Below are 14,052 nucleotides of genomic sequence, written 5' to 3'. Positions count from 1 at the left end.
TCTGAAAAGGATGATTTATTTCACAACCTGGTACAAAACAAATGTATCTGTGAGGGGTTGAAGGGTTCTCAATGACTTCTTGACAACTACACACAACTTGGACGTTATTCAGAACCCCCTCTGAACTATTCAGAGATTTTAAAGCAATGGCTCCATCCCAACAGTGTCCAGTAACTTCCTCGGTCTTCTCCAGTGTATGTCATCCACTGCAAAGAACTTTAAACTTCTCCCAAAGGAAAAATGAAATACTGGGATAATAATGAGATGTCTGTTTTGAATCTGTTTCATTAACTTGTTAAGAAAAGAGGAGGAAGTCACTGCACACTAACGAGACATAGCCAGCGTGAGTCAGTGCAGCTGGGAGGTATTTCTTCAGCAAGGTCAGTGCTTTCAGTCAGGTTGAGTTTATCTATAATTTTTGCTGAATCTCTGTTGAGCCCCCGAATGTCGAATCTCATCCGTCCAATCCGAATTATTTTTGTTGAAGTGTGGTGTGTGTGTGTCTTTAGCCCATGAGGTATCCTCTGAAAAGACAAAAAACAAACTTGTAAAGACCCGGTCATGACAACGGCAAACATCTGGCAGTTCAGACGAGTAAAACTCAAAGACCAAACGTGTTCAAACTTACGGCAGCTTCATGCGCATGAAAACTCTGGCCATGAAGAAGCTGAGGAGGACACTGACAAAGCCAATGAAGAGCAACAGGAAGCGGTTGAGTTTGGGTATGTTGGGCGCATTGGAGCGGTCCAGGATTATGAAGCCCAGCCCTCCCATCGTGAAGAGGAAGCTGGAGGCCAGTCCCTCCATGATATACTGGCCATTTACCCTGCAAATCAAAAACAAATGTCTGCCTTAGCTCTGCTTAATTCATACCAATTTTCTGTGCTGTAAATATGTTGAGATCATCAGACAGAATATAAAGATGGACAAAGCGTCTTCGCTTTCTCCCACTATCCAGTGATCAAGCCAAATTATCCCAGATATGAGTGCTGATAGACCTGTTTGACCCATCGTGGGTACATTACATTACATTTAGCTGACGCTTTTATCCAAAGCGACTTACAATAAGTGCATTCAACCCCGAGGGTACAAACCAAGAACAACAAGAATCAAGAAAGTACACGTTCTTCAAAAATAAAGCAAAACTACAAAATGCTATAAGTAAGTGCCATTTAAGTGCGAACAATGTATGTAACATCAAACAAATAACCAGACAAAATACAAAATGACAGAAACCATCTTTGGGGGAAAAAAATTGTTGGGTACTTTGACTGTTTAAGGCCGGGTTTATGACCTTTACTACAGCCAGCCACCAGGGGGTAATCAAGACGCTTTGGCTTCACTTTTGGGACTCTGTCATGTCGTCCATCTTCATGTACAGCAAATGGTTGAGATGTATGATGAGTATCATACCTGTATGCCAAAAAGGCAACTGGTCGCTGGTGTCCATGCTCGTCCGTCATTGAACCCACACTGGGCGGCTCAACAATAACATCGTAGATGATACCTACAGGGAGAAAAGGGTTTTGATTAGGCGTCAATCAGACCACAGCGCAACTTCCTGTGTTCAATCACTTTTTTAACCCATTTATCTAGTGTTCACATGGTGTTGTGTTTTTACTTTTTTCTTTAAACCCTTTTTTTAACTTGTTCATTTATTCTCGTTGTCATATTACTGCTTTTATGAGACATTATATTTATTCATTTCACTTAAACACAAGGTAGTGTTTCAGACCACCTAAACATCCTCGTCACATTGCATCCTGCTGATTGTGATTTCTTATATTTACTTTTCTTGATTTAGTGGCAAAGCACTTTGTAATCTCAGTTTTTTAAAAGTGCGTTTAATCATCATTATTATAATGTTCAACATGACAACAGAGCGACACATCGATCTCGAGATTGTGTTCAGCTACAATCGATGAACAGTATTCACTAGCACAGATGCCATCACATCTTGTTCTAACCTAGCCAGAAAGCTGTTATTAGCATACGTGCTAGCGCTAACGTTAGCAAGCTCACAAACAAACACAACCAATGCAAACAGTATCTGACGTGATGATCTATCATTTATCAGCAGCACATGACAGAACACTGGTAGTTAATGTAATGCTAACAGGTTTAGCTATAGCCAGCTAGCCGCGAGAGGTTAGCTTAGCTCTTTCGTTTACCTCCTGTGATGAGAAAGTAGGACACGATGACGATCGCGTACACGGTCATGGCCGACGGCATGTGCAGCCATGAGGGTTTCTTCAGTTTAACGTTGGGACACTCGAGCACAGAGAACGGCATACTGTATAAAGTCTCCATGTTTGTTCTAAAACTGTCGCTGCACCACAGCTGCTGATGCTGTTGCTAACGTGACGTCCAACCAGCGGCTCTGTTGACGTGTCCCGGAAGTATATGCTGTATTTTTTTTGTCTTCTTCTTCTGCTCCTTCTTCTTCTTCTTCTTCTTCTTCTTCTTCTTGTTTAATAGCGGGTGGCACCTAATGTTGAAGGCGCACTACCGCCACCTACTTTTCTAGAGTGTGGGTCTTTGGTCTGCAGAAATACATTAATAATAAAAAATAAATTTAACTAACATTTAAAATTAATCCAACCAACATTTAAATTAATTTAACATACATTTATATTCATTTAAATTAATTTAACTAACATTTTAAATGTATTTATTTAACATTTTTGAAATTTTTAACTAACATTTTTAAATTATTTCAACTTAATTTTTATTTTAATTTAACTCGTTATTTAAGATTCATTTAACAGTGAAATACGAAAAGATTTCATCGATTTTATTTAATTTTAACAGAGGTTAAATCAAATAAAAAATGTGACTTAGATTATATTAAAATAATTGAGTTAAATTAACTAAAAAAATTAAGTTAAATTAATTTATGAAATTGAGTTAAATTAATTTATAAAATTGAGTTGAATTAAAGACGAGAAAGGGTAAATGTATATTCGTATATCATAAAAAATAATAGACTACTACAGCAGTTTTTACAAAATGTCAATATTTGGTCCTTGTCCTCGTCCATTAGTCGATTAACAGATTCATGTTTAACCAAGATTGCTCAACCCCAAAGTAACAGCTATAAAATACAATTCCTAAAATTTCTAAGACTGCAAAGCAGCACTGAGCGGGCCCGAGCACATGCATTCTGAAGCGTTGCATGCGTTTTGCCTGAAAAAAATAAATAATGACTGAGGAAATATTGACACATAGAGCTGTTCCGGCTTGGACTCTGATCATGAGGCAGAAGTTTGGTGGTGATAGGACCACCAAACTTCCTATCAATGGAGTTATGACAACATCGTCTCCTTTCGCAAAGGATGAACCTTCGCCGTACCTCAATGTTTAACCGGTTTCAGGAAATGTCCCAATTCTGAGAGAGGGAGAGAGAGAGACGTCACCTTTGCAAGAAGTAAAGATTCCTTCGATCTTTGACCACTGACACTGCAGGAGTAGAGTTGTTTGTTTACGGCTCAGCATCAAAGGATTTATAGCCCATGTTTGTCCGCATTAAAGAACATTGTGTTTTAATGCCGTGTAATCAAACTTTGACGCCACGCCAGGGTCACACCATGTGACGAAAAATTGATCTTTGAGTTAGTTTGTATCTCCATCTTGTTGTGATGACACTCATCTCAATTTGAAGTTGATATGATGTAAGTCCTGGTACAAGTACCTCAAAGTAAAAATGGCCACTAAATGCTAAATAGCAGGCTTCCTGCTGCGTTTTTCCAATTGCACCTAGAAGGCCGATTTAAAGTCGGATTTTACGCAGGCACGCAGGCATGCAAGACACGCAACGTGCCCCTTGCGTAGCCCCTCTTGCGGCTTGCGTGCGTCCGCCAATTTGTCTCACTATACGACAAAGCTACGCAAGCCTCACGCAGCCCGCAAGGCTGTGATTGGTCTGCTTACTACATCATGTCCGGAGTCTAGTTTCCGGTTTCATGCCCCACAATACCGAGAGAAATCACCGGAAAGCAGACTTTTTTGTTTGTCTGGTCATGATACACCTGTGTATTGATTTTTGTGATAGTCAATGTGAACACGTTCCGAGGGTCTCGGGGGCCACTGTTGAGCCATTTTGCGACGCCCATTCAAAATTCATCCAAAATATGTACATTTTCACCACTTTCTAACTTGCTGCAAATGTTGGTAAGAATTTGAGCATGTTAAAGCCCTCAAAAAGCCAATTCAATTGCCGAAATTTTTTTTATAATATAATAGTCCGCACAATTTATATATGGACTCACTGTCTGTCAGTGCCTGTTAGTGCTCGGACCCTTAAAACACAAAACACAAAAGACAATTTAAAGTTTAATACTCTGGATTAAATCAGTTTCTTTTTCTGAGGTGGTTAGTATTCTCGTCGTCCAGCAGGGGTCACTGTTGGCTCTCAACTCGGTGTGTTTGTTTACTTTTCGCTGGCCCTCTTTGCTCGCTCCGGGCTTCGATGTGCTCATAAAGGAGCAACATGTCCGCCGTGCAGCTGCTGCGGGTGTCGGTACATGAGCGGATCAGCGCTGCCGCTGAAGACTTTCTGCTGCAGGTGGAGAAAGGAGGAGGAAAGGCTCAAGTCCCGGAGCTGAGAGCGATGCTCACCGAGCGGCTAATGGCGGCGGCTGAGGAGATCCTCGCGGTGCTTGAGGAAACCGTGGCCGAGTACGAGGACCGAGTGGAGCAGTCCGAGCTGGAGATCTGCCGCCAGAAGAGGCTGCTCGATGCCGTGATGCAGCCCGAAGTCCGGCTGCACAGAGCAGGTCAGTCCCTGCTCACTGGAGCCGGAAAGCTAGTGGAGCTAGTGGAGCTAAGCTGCTCTGTGCTAGCACAGCTAGTGGAGCTAAGATGCTCTGTGCTAGCTCAGCTAGTGGAGGTTGCTTTTCTTAGACGGACACATTAAACATTTGTGAGTTGTGGCTCTAAAATCTATTTGTGAGCAGAGCAGCTCATCACTAAATGCTTCAAGAAAACAGTGTGTAGAAGACACAAATATAAACAGTCAGGTCCAAATAAAAATGCTTATGACAGTTCAGAGAATAGAACATAAAAAGTAGCATGAGATAAACTAGCTAAATGAAAGTCAGTCAGTGAATGAATATAAAGCCTCAGATGTGACTTAATAAAAGGCAGCGACAAACAGAAAAGACAAGATTTTAATTAAGGAAAAGTTGTAGCGGCCATGAAATATTTTCTATTTATTCTTGTGGGAAAATAAACTCAGTAAAAAACCTGTTTTCATGGATTTTTCAACTGACTGTTGTCATTCCCGACACTGTTTTCATTTAGCATTTGTACTCACTGTCATATTCAAAAAATAAACATTACCCGTGCTGAAAGATGATTCTCTCTGTAAATTCTGCTATGAACTGTGCACAGAACAGTGCACATACAAGTACATGTAAGTACCACGGAAGTACAACATACCTTAAAATGAAGGCTACTTAGCCGGTGTAAAAAAAAACACTTGCATGCATTAAAGAAAACAAGAAAACACTTTAGATATTCTACAATTTATTCAGCATGAAATAATGAACACAAATTACCTTGTAATTCTGGCATTTCAAACCCAGGATGAACTTGCAAACTACTGTAGCCTCACAAACTACATATCATTCTATCAAACTACAGAAGTCTAGTGCCACTGGTTCAGATTGAGCCACTCTTATTTCAGAAAAGAATCGATAAAGAATTGGTATTGTGACACTGTTTGAGACCCAATACATCATACTTCTCTACTCTCCCTGCAGACATCCTGCAGCTGGTGGTGATTAAAGAAGAGGTTCCCTCTGAGCAGCAGCAGTGGAGCTCCCTTGTGGAACAGGAGGACCCAGAACACCGCAACATTAAAGAGGAACAGGAGGAATCAAGGACCAATCAGAAGGGAGAGCAGCTTCAACAACTGGAGGGGGCTGATATGAAGTTCACATTGACTCCTGTCACTGTGAAAAGTGAAGAAGACGAAGAGAAACCTCAGTGGACACAGCTTCATCAGAGTCAGACTGAGGAGAACAGAGCAGACTGTGGAGGCCCAGAACCAGCCAGGAACTCAGGTCCTGATGGACATTTACAACCAGGTCCTGAGGACAAGACTCAAGACTCCTCTGAGACTGAAGATCCTTCTGAGACTGAAAACTCTTCTGAGACTGAAGTCAGTGTTGATGATGATGATGATTGGATGGAGCCCAGGGAACCTCTGTCTGGTTTAAATACCAGAAATAACAAACAGCCTCTAAGCGATATGAGATGTACAACTGATAAGAAATCATTTAGTTGCTCTGAGTGTGGTAAAACATTTAACCGAAACTACAATCTGAAGAAGCATATGAAGGTTCATACACGAGAGGACCCCTTTAGTTGTTCTGAGTGTAGTAAAACATTTAGACATGAGACCTATCTAACTACACATATGAGAAGTCATACAGAAGAGAAGCCCTTTAGTTGCTCTTTCTGTGATCAAAGATTTTCCCATGATTGTTACTTAAAGCGTCATGTGAGCATTCATACGGGAGAAAAACCATTCAGTTGCTCCAAGTGTGGTAAAACATTTAGACTAAAGGGCCTTCTAACTCAACATACGCAAAGTCATTCAGGAGAGAAGCCATTTACTTGCACTCAGTGTGGTAAAACATTTCGTAATAGGGGCATTCTAAATATTCATATAAGGAGTCATTCAGATGAAAAACCCTTTAGCTGCACTCTGTGTGGTCATACATTTAGAGCAATTGCTGGTTTAAAGAGACATATGACAAGTCATACAGGAGATAAACCATTTAGTTGCTCTGTGTGTGGTAGGAAGTGTAATGATAAGAGCAAGATAACTGAACATATGAGAATTCATACTGGAGAGAAACCATTAAGATGCACGCAGTGTGGTAAAACATTTAGATATAAGAGCCTTCTAAATCAACATATGAGGAGTCATACAGGAGAGGAACTCTTAATTTGCACTTAGTGTGCAAAAAATGTAACTGTACGTCCAACATGATATATATATATATATATATATATATATATATATATATATATATATATATATATATATATATATATATGTAGATACATGCTACACAACATCAGGAAAATATGTCCCCTTCTCACTCAGAAGGCGGAGGTGGTTCTGGTCCAGGCTCTGGTCATCTCACGCCTAGACTATTCCAGCTCCCTCCTTGCATGTCTACCTGCTGGTGCCATCCAACCTCTTCAACTCATCCAGAATGTAGCAGCTCAACTGGTCTTTAACCTACCTAAATTCACTCGTACTACTCCGCTCCTCCACTCACTTCACTGGTTACCAGTAGCTGCCCGCATCCGTTACAAATCAGTACTTGCCGTACCCTGCTGCGAACGGATTGGGTCCAGTCTACATCCAGGACATGGTCAAACGTCACACCCCAGCCTGTTCACTCCCCTCTTCATCTGCCGATCGGCTTGTTCCTCTCTCACTGTGAGCTAACCACTCAACAAAATCTCCACTGTTTGCTGTCCTGGCCCCTAAATGGTGGAACGAGCTCCCTAATGACATAAAGACAGCAGAAATCTACACATCTACCGCTGCAGACTAAAGACGTTATACCTTCGATTGAAAAAATTAAAGGATTCAGTTTAGTAGCACTTGTATGGCACTTACATATAGCACTTTGTAGTTTGGGTTTGTCTTGAAGAAAATGTTTACTTTCTTGATTATTGTTCTGGGTTTACCCTCATGGTTGAATGCACTGATTGTAAGATGCTTTGGATATAAGTGTCAGCTAAATTAAATATAATGCAATGCACTCTATAGGTTGCTGCTGGTCGGATGCATGCTCCACTGTTTTGAAGCTTTTGTGGGATTTTAAACACTCACAGTACCTTAACTTTTTTAATTCAGTCAAGCATTTAAACCTATGTTGTATGACCTGATGTAAATTCTACAATAAAAATAATGATGTTGCATTTCTTATTTTCAAGCATTATAAATCACAGCAGTCAATGGACTTGTTTGTCTTTTTTTTAATTGTGGCAATACAAACACATGTTTACTTAGATTTCGGCCTCTGTGCCTTCAGCACCATGACAACGATCTTTTGCTCCTCAATCAGGAAAGCACGCTTGATCCTCCTGACTCAAAAAAACATGTTTCTTCTGTCGGAGTATAGCTTTGATTTCAGATATGGAAACAAATTAATAATTTGGGGCGGCTGTGGCTTAGTGGTGGAGCGGTCGTCCTCCAACCCAAAGGTCGGTTGATGGATTCTCCTAAATAGCCCCTCCATAGATGTTGAATCCACTAAGTGTAAGGTCCCCTTGATAAAAGCGTGCGTTGACATGTAATGTAATTTAGGATTTTAAAATAGAGCTTAACTTCTTATCCTCGTTTTTTTCTTCACCAGTAACTTTGACAATGTACATGCATCTGACTTACTTCAGACCCTAGTGTAAAAATAAACAGATTTTGCTTGGATTACAAAAAGCCATATGTCCCCCCTTTACCAACTCTTTTTTTGGCAGGACGTGTGAATTAGCATTACAACATTTCAGTCTTTGAAATGAAACATTTGACAAACACTGATAGGATAAGAAGATCATGAAGCAGTGTTTTGAGGCAAATTGAGCGGCTTGGCTTTCTATATTGAATAAGCACATTGAATAATCCAAAAGCAACAGAACACATCGCATTAATTCCTCCTGCATCTATGTATATATATTATTTTTACTTCAGGGTTAGGTATTTGTTTCCTATACTTTAGTAATTTTTTAACATGTACTCTTGACAGAGTATTTCTACGTTGCAGTATTAGTACTTACGTTCCTCGTCGTGTTCCCGTCCAGCAGGGGTCACTGTTGGCTCTCAACTCGGTGTGTTTGTTTAGTTCCTGCTGACTCTCTTTACTCGCTCCGAGCCTCGATGTGCGCAGAAAGGAGGAACATGTCCGCCGTACAGCTGCTTCGGGTGTCGGTACATGAGCGGATCAACGCTGCCGCTGAAGACTTTCTGCTGCAGGTGGAGAAAGGAGGAGGAAAGGCTCAAGTCCCGGAGCTGAGAGCGATGCTCACCGAGCGGCTAATGGCGGCGGCTGAGGAGATCCTCGCGGTGCTTGAGGAAACCGTGGCCGAGTACGAGGACCGAGTGGAGCAGTCCGAGCTGGAGATCTGCCGCCAGAAGAGGCTGCTCGATGCCGTGATGCAGCCCGAAGTCCGGCTGCACAGAGCAGGTCAGTCCCTGCTCAATGGAGCCGGAAAGCCGAAAAGCTAGTGGAGCTAAGCTGCTCTTTGCTAGCTCAGCTAGCCGAGCTAAGCTGCTCTGTGCTAGCACAGCTTGTGGAGCTAAGCGGCTATGTGCTAGCTAAGATAGTGGATGTTGCTTTTCCTCGGTAGAAACATTTATGAGTTGTGGCTCTAAAATCTATTTAATGTGAGCAGAGCAGCTCGTCACTAACTGCTTCAAGAAGTTGATCTGAATTTTAACTCAATCTTTAAAAGCATTAAGCCAAAGTGTAGAACCACAAATATAAACATCAGGTCCAAAATAAAACAGGAGAATGAAAGTCAGTAAATTACTGAATACAAAGCCTCGGATGTGACTCAAGAAAAGACAGCGACAAACAGAAAAGACTTGATTTAAAAGAAGTTAAAGCTGTAGCAGACATGAAATAGTTTCTAATTTTCAGCAGTGTTGTGCAAGTTCACACCTCTCATGAACTAGTTCAAAGTTCAGTTCATACAAGTAAACATGGATAGTTCACGTTCATAGTTCACCATTTAAATTCGGAACGAGTTCATAGTTCAGTTCATTTCATAGTTTTAAGGTGGAAACTGATAATGAAAGACTTAACTTCACTTATCCATCACTACCCCTTGCCTTTACTGTCGGAATCTTTATCAGACAGTGTGTAAAAATCCCTCAGATAATAATAAGGTGCAACGGATGTAATCGCTGAGTCTGCGTCTCTGCTCTTGCCATTTGTATATGAGACCGAGAGCTGTTGTGTTGCAGCCCCTTTAAGGAAAGTGTGTAGTGTGTGACGTAGTGCACCTGCGTATTGTGGGAAAAGACCCTCAAGTGTATGTATAACGAGAAGTGATGGACCACCTAGTGTTGCTCCTGCTGCATATCCGAGAAATAAAGTGACCGCATTCCAAGTAAAGAAACGTCTCCTCCTCCTTATCCACGGAGAGGTCCGGACGGCTGTCAGACAGCGAGCCAACCAGTGAGCTGATCTCCCAACTACGGCTCGGAGCCGAGACACTGGCTAGAGAAGAAAACACTTGGAATACGTTGCTTGTTTGGTCTACGTGTGTGTGATGAATCATGGGTAACGTAGTGCGAAGTTGAGTTAGTTGGTTTAGGTTAGGCTACACCGCAGACATTTTAAGGGCACTGAGCAACGACATGGTTCAAGCATTCGATTTAGACAGCGTCTCTCCTGAGGAGAAAGTATTGAAATGTCCTGAGGGTCAGTGAACAGGTAGGGGCGGGGCATGTGAGAGTTTTAGGCCAACGGCTGTAGGGTTTTGGGGGATTGCAGGTTGTCATTGGCTGATGAGTTGGCGTGTCAAGGGTGAATGAGGAAGTGGAGTAAAGAATACGGTGGTGGATCATAGGAGTGGTGGAGTTACGCACAAGAAGTGTGTCATATTCGTTGGACTTTAATAAAGTTACACATAAAGAGAGAAGATTCCTGTTGTCTATAAGCGAGGACGCTACAATATGAACGTGTTCACTATTTGTCATTGAGTTGCGTTCGGTTCATCGTTCTCATAAAAGTGAACGTGTTCAATGAATGCGTTCTTTTGCGTTCGTTCATGCACAACACTGGAAATAAGGAACATAAATTACATTGTAATTCTGGCATTTCAAACCCAGGATTAATCTGCACACTACTGTAGCCTCACAAACTACATATCATTCTATCAAACTACAAAAGCCTGGTGCCACTGGCTCAGATAGAGCCACTCACTTATTTCAGAGAAGAATCGATAAATTATAGGTATGGGAAAAATATTGTGACACTGTATAGACCATTAAACACCATACCTCTCTACTCTCCCTGCAGACATCCTGGAACTGGTGGTGAGTAAAGAAGAGGTTCCCCCTGAGCAGCAGCAGTGGAGCTCCCTTGTGGACCAGGAGGACCCAGAGCCCCCCCACATTAAAGAGGAACTGGAGGAACTGTGGACCAATCAGAAGGGAGAGCAGCTTCAACAACTGGAGGAGGCTGATATGAAGTTCACATTGACTCCTGTCGCTGTGAAGAGTGAAGAAGATGAAGAGAAACCTCAGTTTACACAGCTTCATCAGAGTCAGACTGAGGAGAACAGAGCAGACTGTGGAGGCCCAGAACCAGCCAGGAACTCAGGTCCTGATGGACATTTACAACAAGGTCCTGAGGAGAAGACTGAAGACTCTTCTGAGACTGAAGTCAGTGATGATGATTTGATTCCGACCAGTGAACCTGGGACTGATAAGAAACCCTTTAGTTGCTCTGAGTGTGGTAAACGATTTAGTCATAAGTGCCTCCTTACTGAACATAGTAGAACTCATACAGGAGAGAAGCCCTTTAGTTGCTCTGAGTGTGGTAAGAGATTTAGTCATAAGGGCGCTCTTACTGTACATAGTAGAATTCATACAGGAGAGAAACCATTTAGTTGCACTCAGTGTGGTAAAACATTTGGCCAAAGTAGCTCATTAACTGTACATATGAGAAGTCATACAGGAGAGAAACCATTTAGTTGCTCTCAGTGTGGGAAAAGCTTTATAGGAAACTTTGACTTAAAGAAGCATATGACAATTCATACAGGAGAGAAACCATTTTGTTGCATTGAGTGTGGTAAAAGATTCAGAATAAACGGCAATCTAACTACACACATGAGAAGTCATACAGGAGAGAAACCATTTAGTTGCACCCAGTGTTGTAAGACATTTAGCCAAAAAGGCAAATTAACTGTACATATGAGAAGTCATACAGGAGAGAAGCCCTTTAGGTGCACCCAGTGTGGTAAGACATTTAGCCAAAGTGGCTCTTTAACGCATCATATGAGGAGTCATACAGGAGAAAAAACATTTAGCTGCACTCAGTGTGGTCAAAGTTTTTACCGTCAGTCCGATTTAAACAAACATATGAGGAAACATTAGAGGTGCCAACAATTCTTGATTCCTAGATGCATCACGATGCGGATTGGGCAACTCTTCATTTTTATTTAATGCAGTGACTGAACATAATTGATATAAGTTTACCCCCACGTTGCATTGTTTTAACAATATCCTGCCTAAGGTTGGGAACCCAAACTAATTTCCAAATTAGATCCAAATCCAAAATGCCATGTACCCTGTACCTGTTACTAGTTATGTTTATCGGTTCCCGAACTGCAAGGACGCCTTATGTATCTGCCAGGACCTGTCTACGTACTATGTCACACCACCCAACAGCCTGTCCATTTGTTCAGACGCAACCTACCATGCATGGCCAAGATGAGCCACGATAAAGGGTCAGAGGTCAGTTCTCCTATCTTCTTCTATCCACCTCACTATACCACCTGCCTGTTTGACAACCATGGGACCTAAAGCCTTCAGCCGCTCTGCTCCCCCCTCTGGAACTCCCTACCACCAGACATTTGAAACATTGACTCTCTCTCCATTTTAAAATGTCATCTAAAAACTCAGCATTTTAAACAGGCATATTCCGTTTGATTGTCTTCCATTTGCAAACTGCATGCTTTATTCACTGTTAATTTTATGGATGTTTTTGATGACTTGTTTTTTGTTGTGTTTTTATCTCTTCTGTGTAAGGTGACCTCGACTGCTCTAAAATGATAGACAAAAAATGTTGTTTTGTAAAAATTAGACGATGTATTTTATGTATTATGAATGCATGTGAGAAAACTTGATCATCAAAGAAGAGGAGCAACATCCCAACCAGCCCAGACCCTCATCAGTTTGCCTTCAAAACCAACAGATCCACAGATGATGCCATCTCCACTGCCCTCCACTCAGTTTACACACCTCTGGGCGAAAATATCACCTACATCAGAATGGATCCTGGACTTCCTCACAAACAGACCCCCAGGGCTGTGTACTCAGCCCCCTTCTGTTAACACTGTACAGCCATGAAAATTCATGTCAAGAGGTAATCAATTTGTCAAGTTGTTTCAATGATTAAATGAAAAAATCATGTCAAAGTCGGGTTAAACAACTTTAATTGGTCTACATTTTGACATTGTGATGCAGAGAACAATGTGCTGCTCAACTTGAGCAAAACCAAGTAGCTGTTTTTTTACTTCAGGAAAAAGAGGAAAAGATATACAACCCTGTTTACATCAGTGCAGCTGCGGTGGCGTAATATCACTGAGAGCCTGTCACTGTAACCCCACATCTCCACTCTGAAATGTTCAGACAATAATCATGCAAAACGCTGAGCTTGAACCAAAGAGTTACGCCTTTAATTGTCTGTAGTTCTTTTTAAAAGGACATATCCCTAATGTTACAATACTTTACATTTAATTTAGCAGGCGCTTTTATTCAAAGCGACTTACAATAAATGCATTCAACCATGAAGGTACAAACCCAGAACACTGAGAATCATGTTAGTACAACTTGCTTCAAAAATGCCAAACTACTAAGTGCTACATGTAAGTGAAACTAAACTGAATCTTTTTTTTCATTATTCAATCCAAGGTGGAGTTGGTAGAGATGTGTTTTTAGTCTGCGGCGGAAGAGGTGTAAAGCTCTCAAACACTTGAGTGAAACAATATATTAGATTATACAATTCAAGGTAAGACAAACAGTATAAACAAGCAATCTAGTTAACCTCAATCAGCAGATACAGTAGTATTCTAGCAGAGAAGCCTATTTAAAAAACCTACTCAGCAGTCTAATAGCATGAAGCCCCCAGAAGGCCAATGCACACATAAATAACTAATATAACAATAAAGCAGTAAAAATAAATAAACAAAACAAAAAAAGGGATAGTTTACCCTTCAAACTAAATAAAACTAACTTTTAAAGAACTTTTAAAAGGATTTTTTAATCTATACTCAGTTGATCTCACTTTGAAATCCAAA

The 14,052-nt window shown here is 41.2% G+C and overlaps 3 protein-coding genes across 3 annotated transcripts; 2 read left to right on the top strand and 1 right to left on the bottom strand.

Annotated features, from left to right (window-relative positions):
- On the bottom strand, positions 1-2,422 carry ostc (oligosaccharyltransferase complex subunit). Its single transcript, XM_061066433.1, has 4 exons — positions 2,172-2,422; positions 1,414-1,507; positions 629-826; positions 1-524 (listed from the first exon to the last, which is right to left on the bottom strand). Exons 1-4 carry the CDS (start codon positions 2,308-2,310, stop codon positions 506-508), a joined length of 450 nt encoding a protein of 149 aa, XP_060922416.1. The 5' UTR covers positions 2,311-2,422; the 3' UTR covers positions 1-505.
- A 2,036-nt stretch (positions 2,423-4,458) lies between these two features.
- LOC132995904 (zinc finger protein 771-like) lies at positions 4,459-6,997 on the top strand. Its single transcript, XM_061066148.1, has 2 exons — positions 4,459-4,775; positions 5,763-6,997. Exons 1-2 carry the CDS (start codon positions 4,490-4,492, stop codon positions 6,965-6,967), a joined length of 1,491 nt encoding a protein of 496 aa, XP_060922131.1. The 5' UTR covers positions 4,459-4,489; the 3' UTR covers positions 6,968-6,997.
- Positions 6,998-8,903: 1,906 nt separating this feature from the next.
- On the top strand, positions 8,904-13,170 carry LOC132995905 (zinc finger protein ZFP2-like). The gene is made up of 2 exons (XM_061066149.1): positions 8,904-9,206; positions 11,049-13,170. The coding sequence occupies exons 1-2, from the start codon at positions 8,921-8,923 to the stop codon at positions 12,125-12,127; spliced, it is 1,365 nt and encodes a 454-aa protein (XP_060922132.1). The 5' UTR covers positions 8,904-8,920; the 3' UTR covers positions 12,128-13,170.
- The last annotated feature ends 882 nt before the right edge of the window (positions 13,171-14,052 follow it).

The sequence above is a fragment of the Limanda limanda genome, chromosome 22 (assembly GCF_963576545.1).
Source record: "Limanda limanda chromosome 22, fLimLim1.1, whole genome shotgun sequence".
NCBI classification, from domain to species: Eukaryota; Metazoa; Chordata; class Actinopteri; order Pleuronectiformes; family Pleuronectidae; genus Limanda; species Limanda limanda.
Note: the sequence above shows the minus strand (reverse complement) of the source record. Positions and strands in the feature narration are given on the sequence as shown.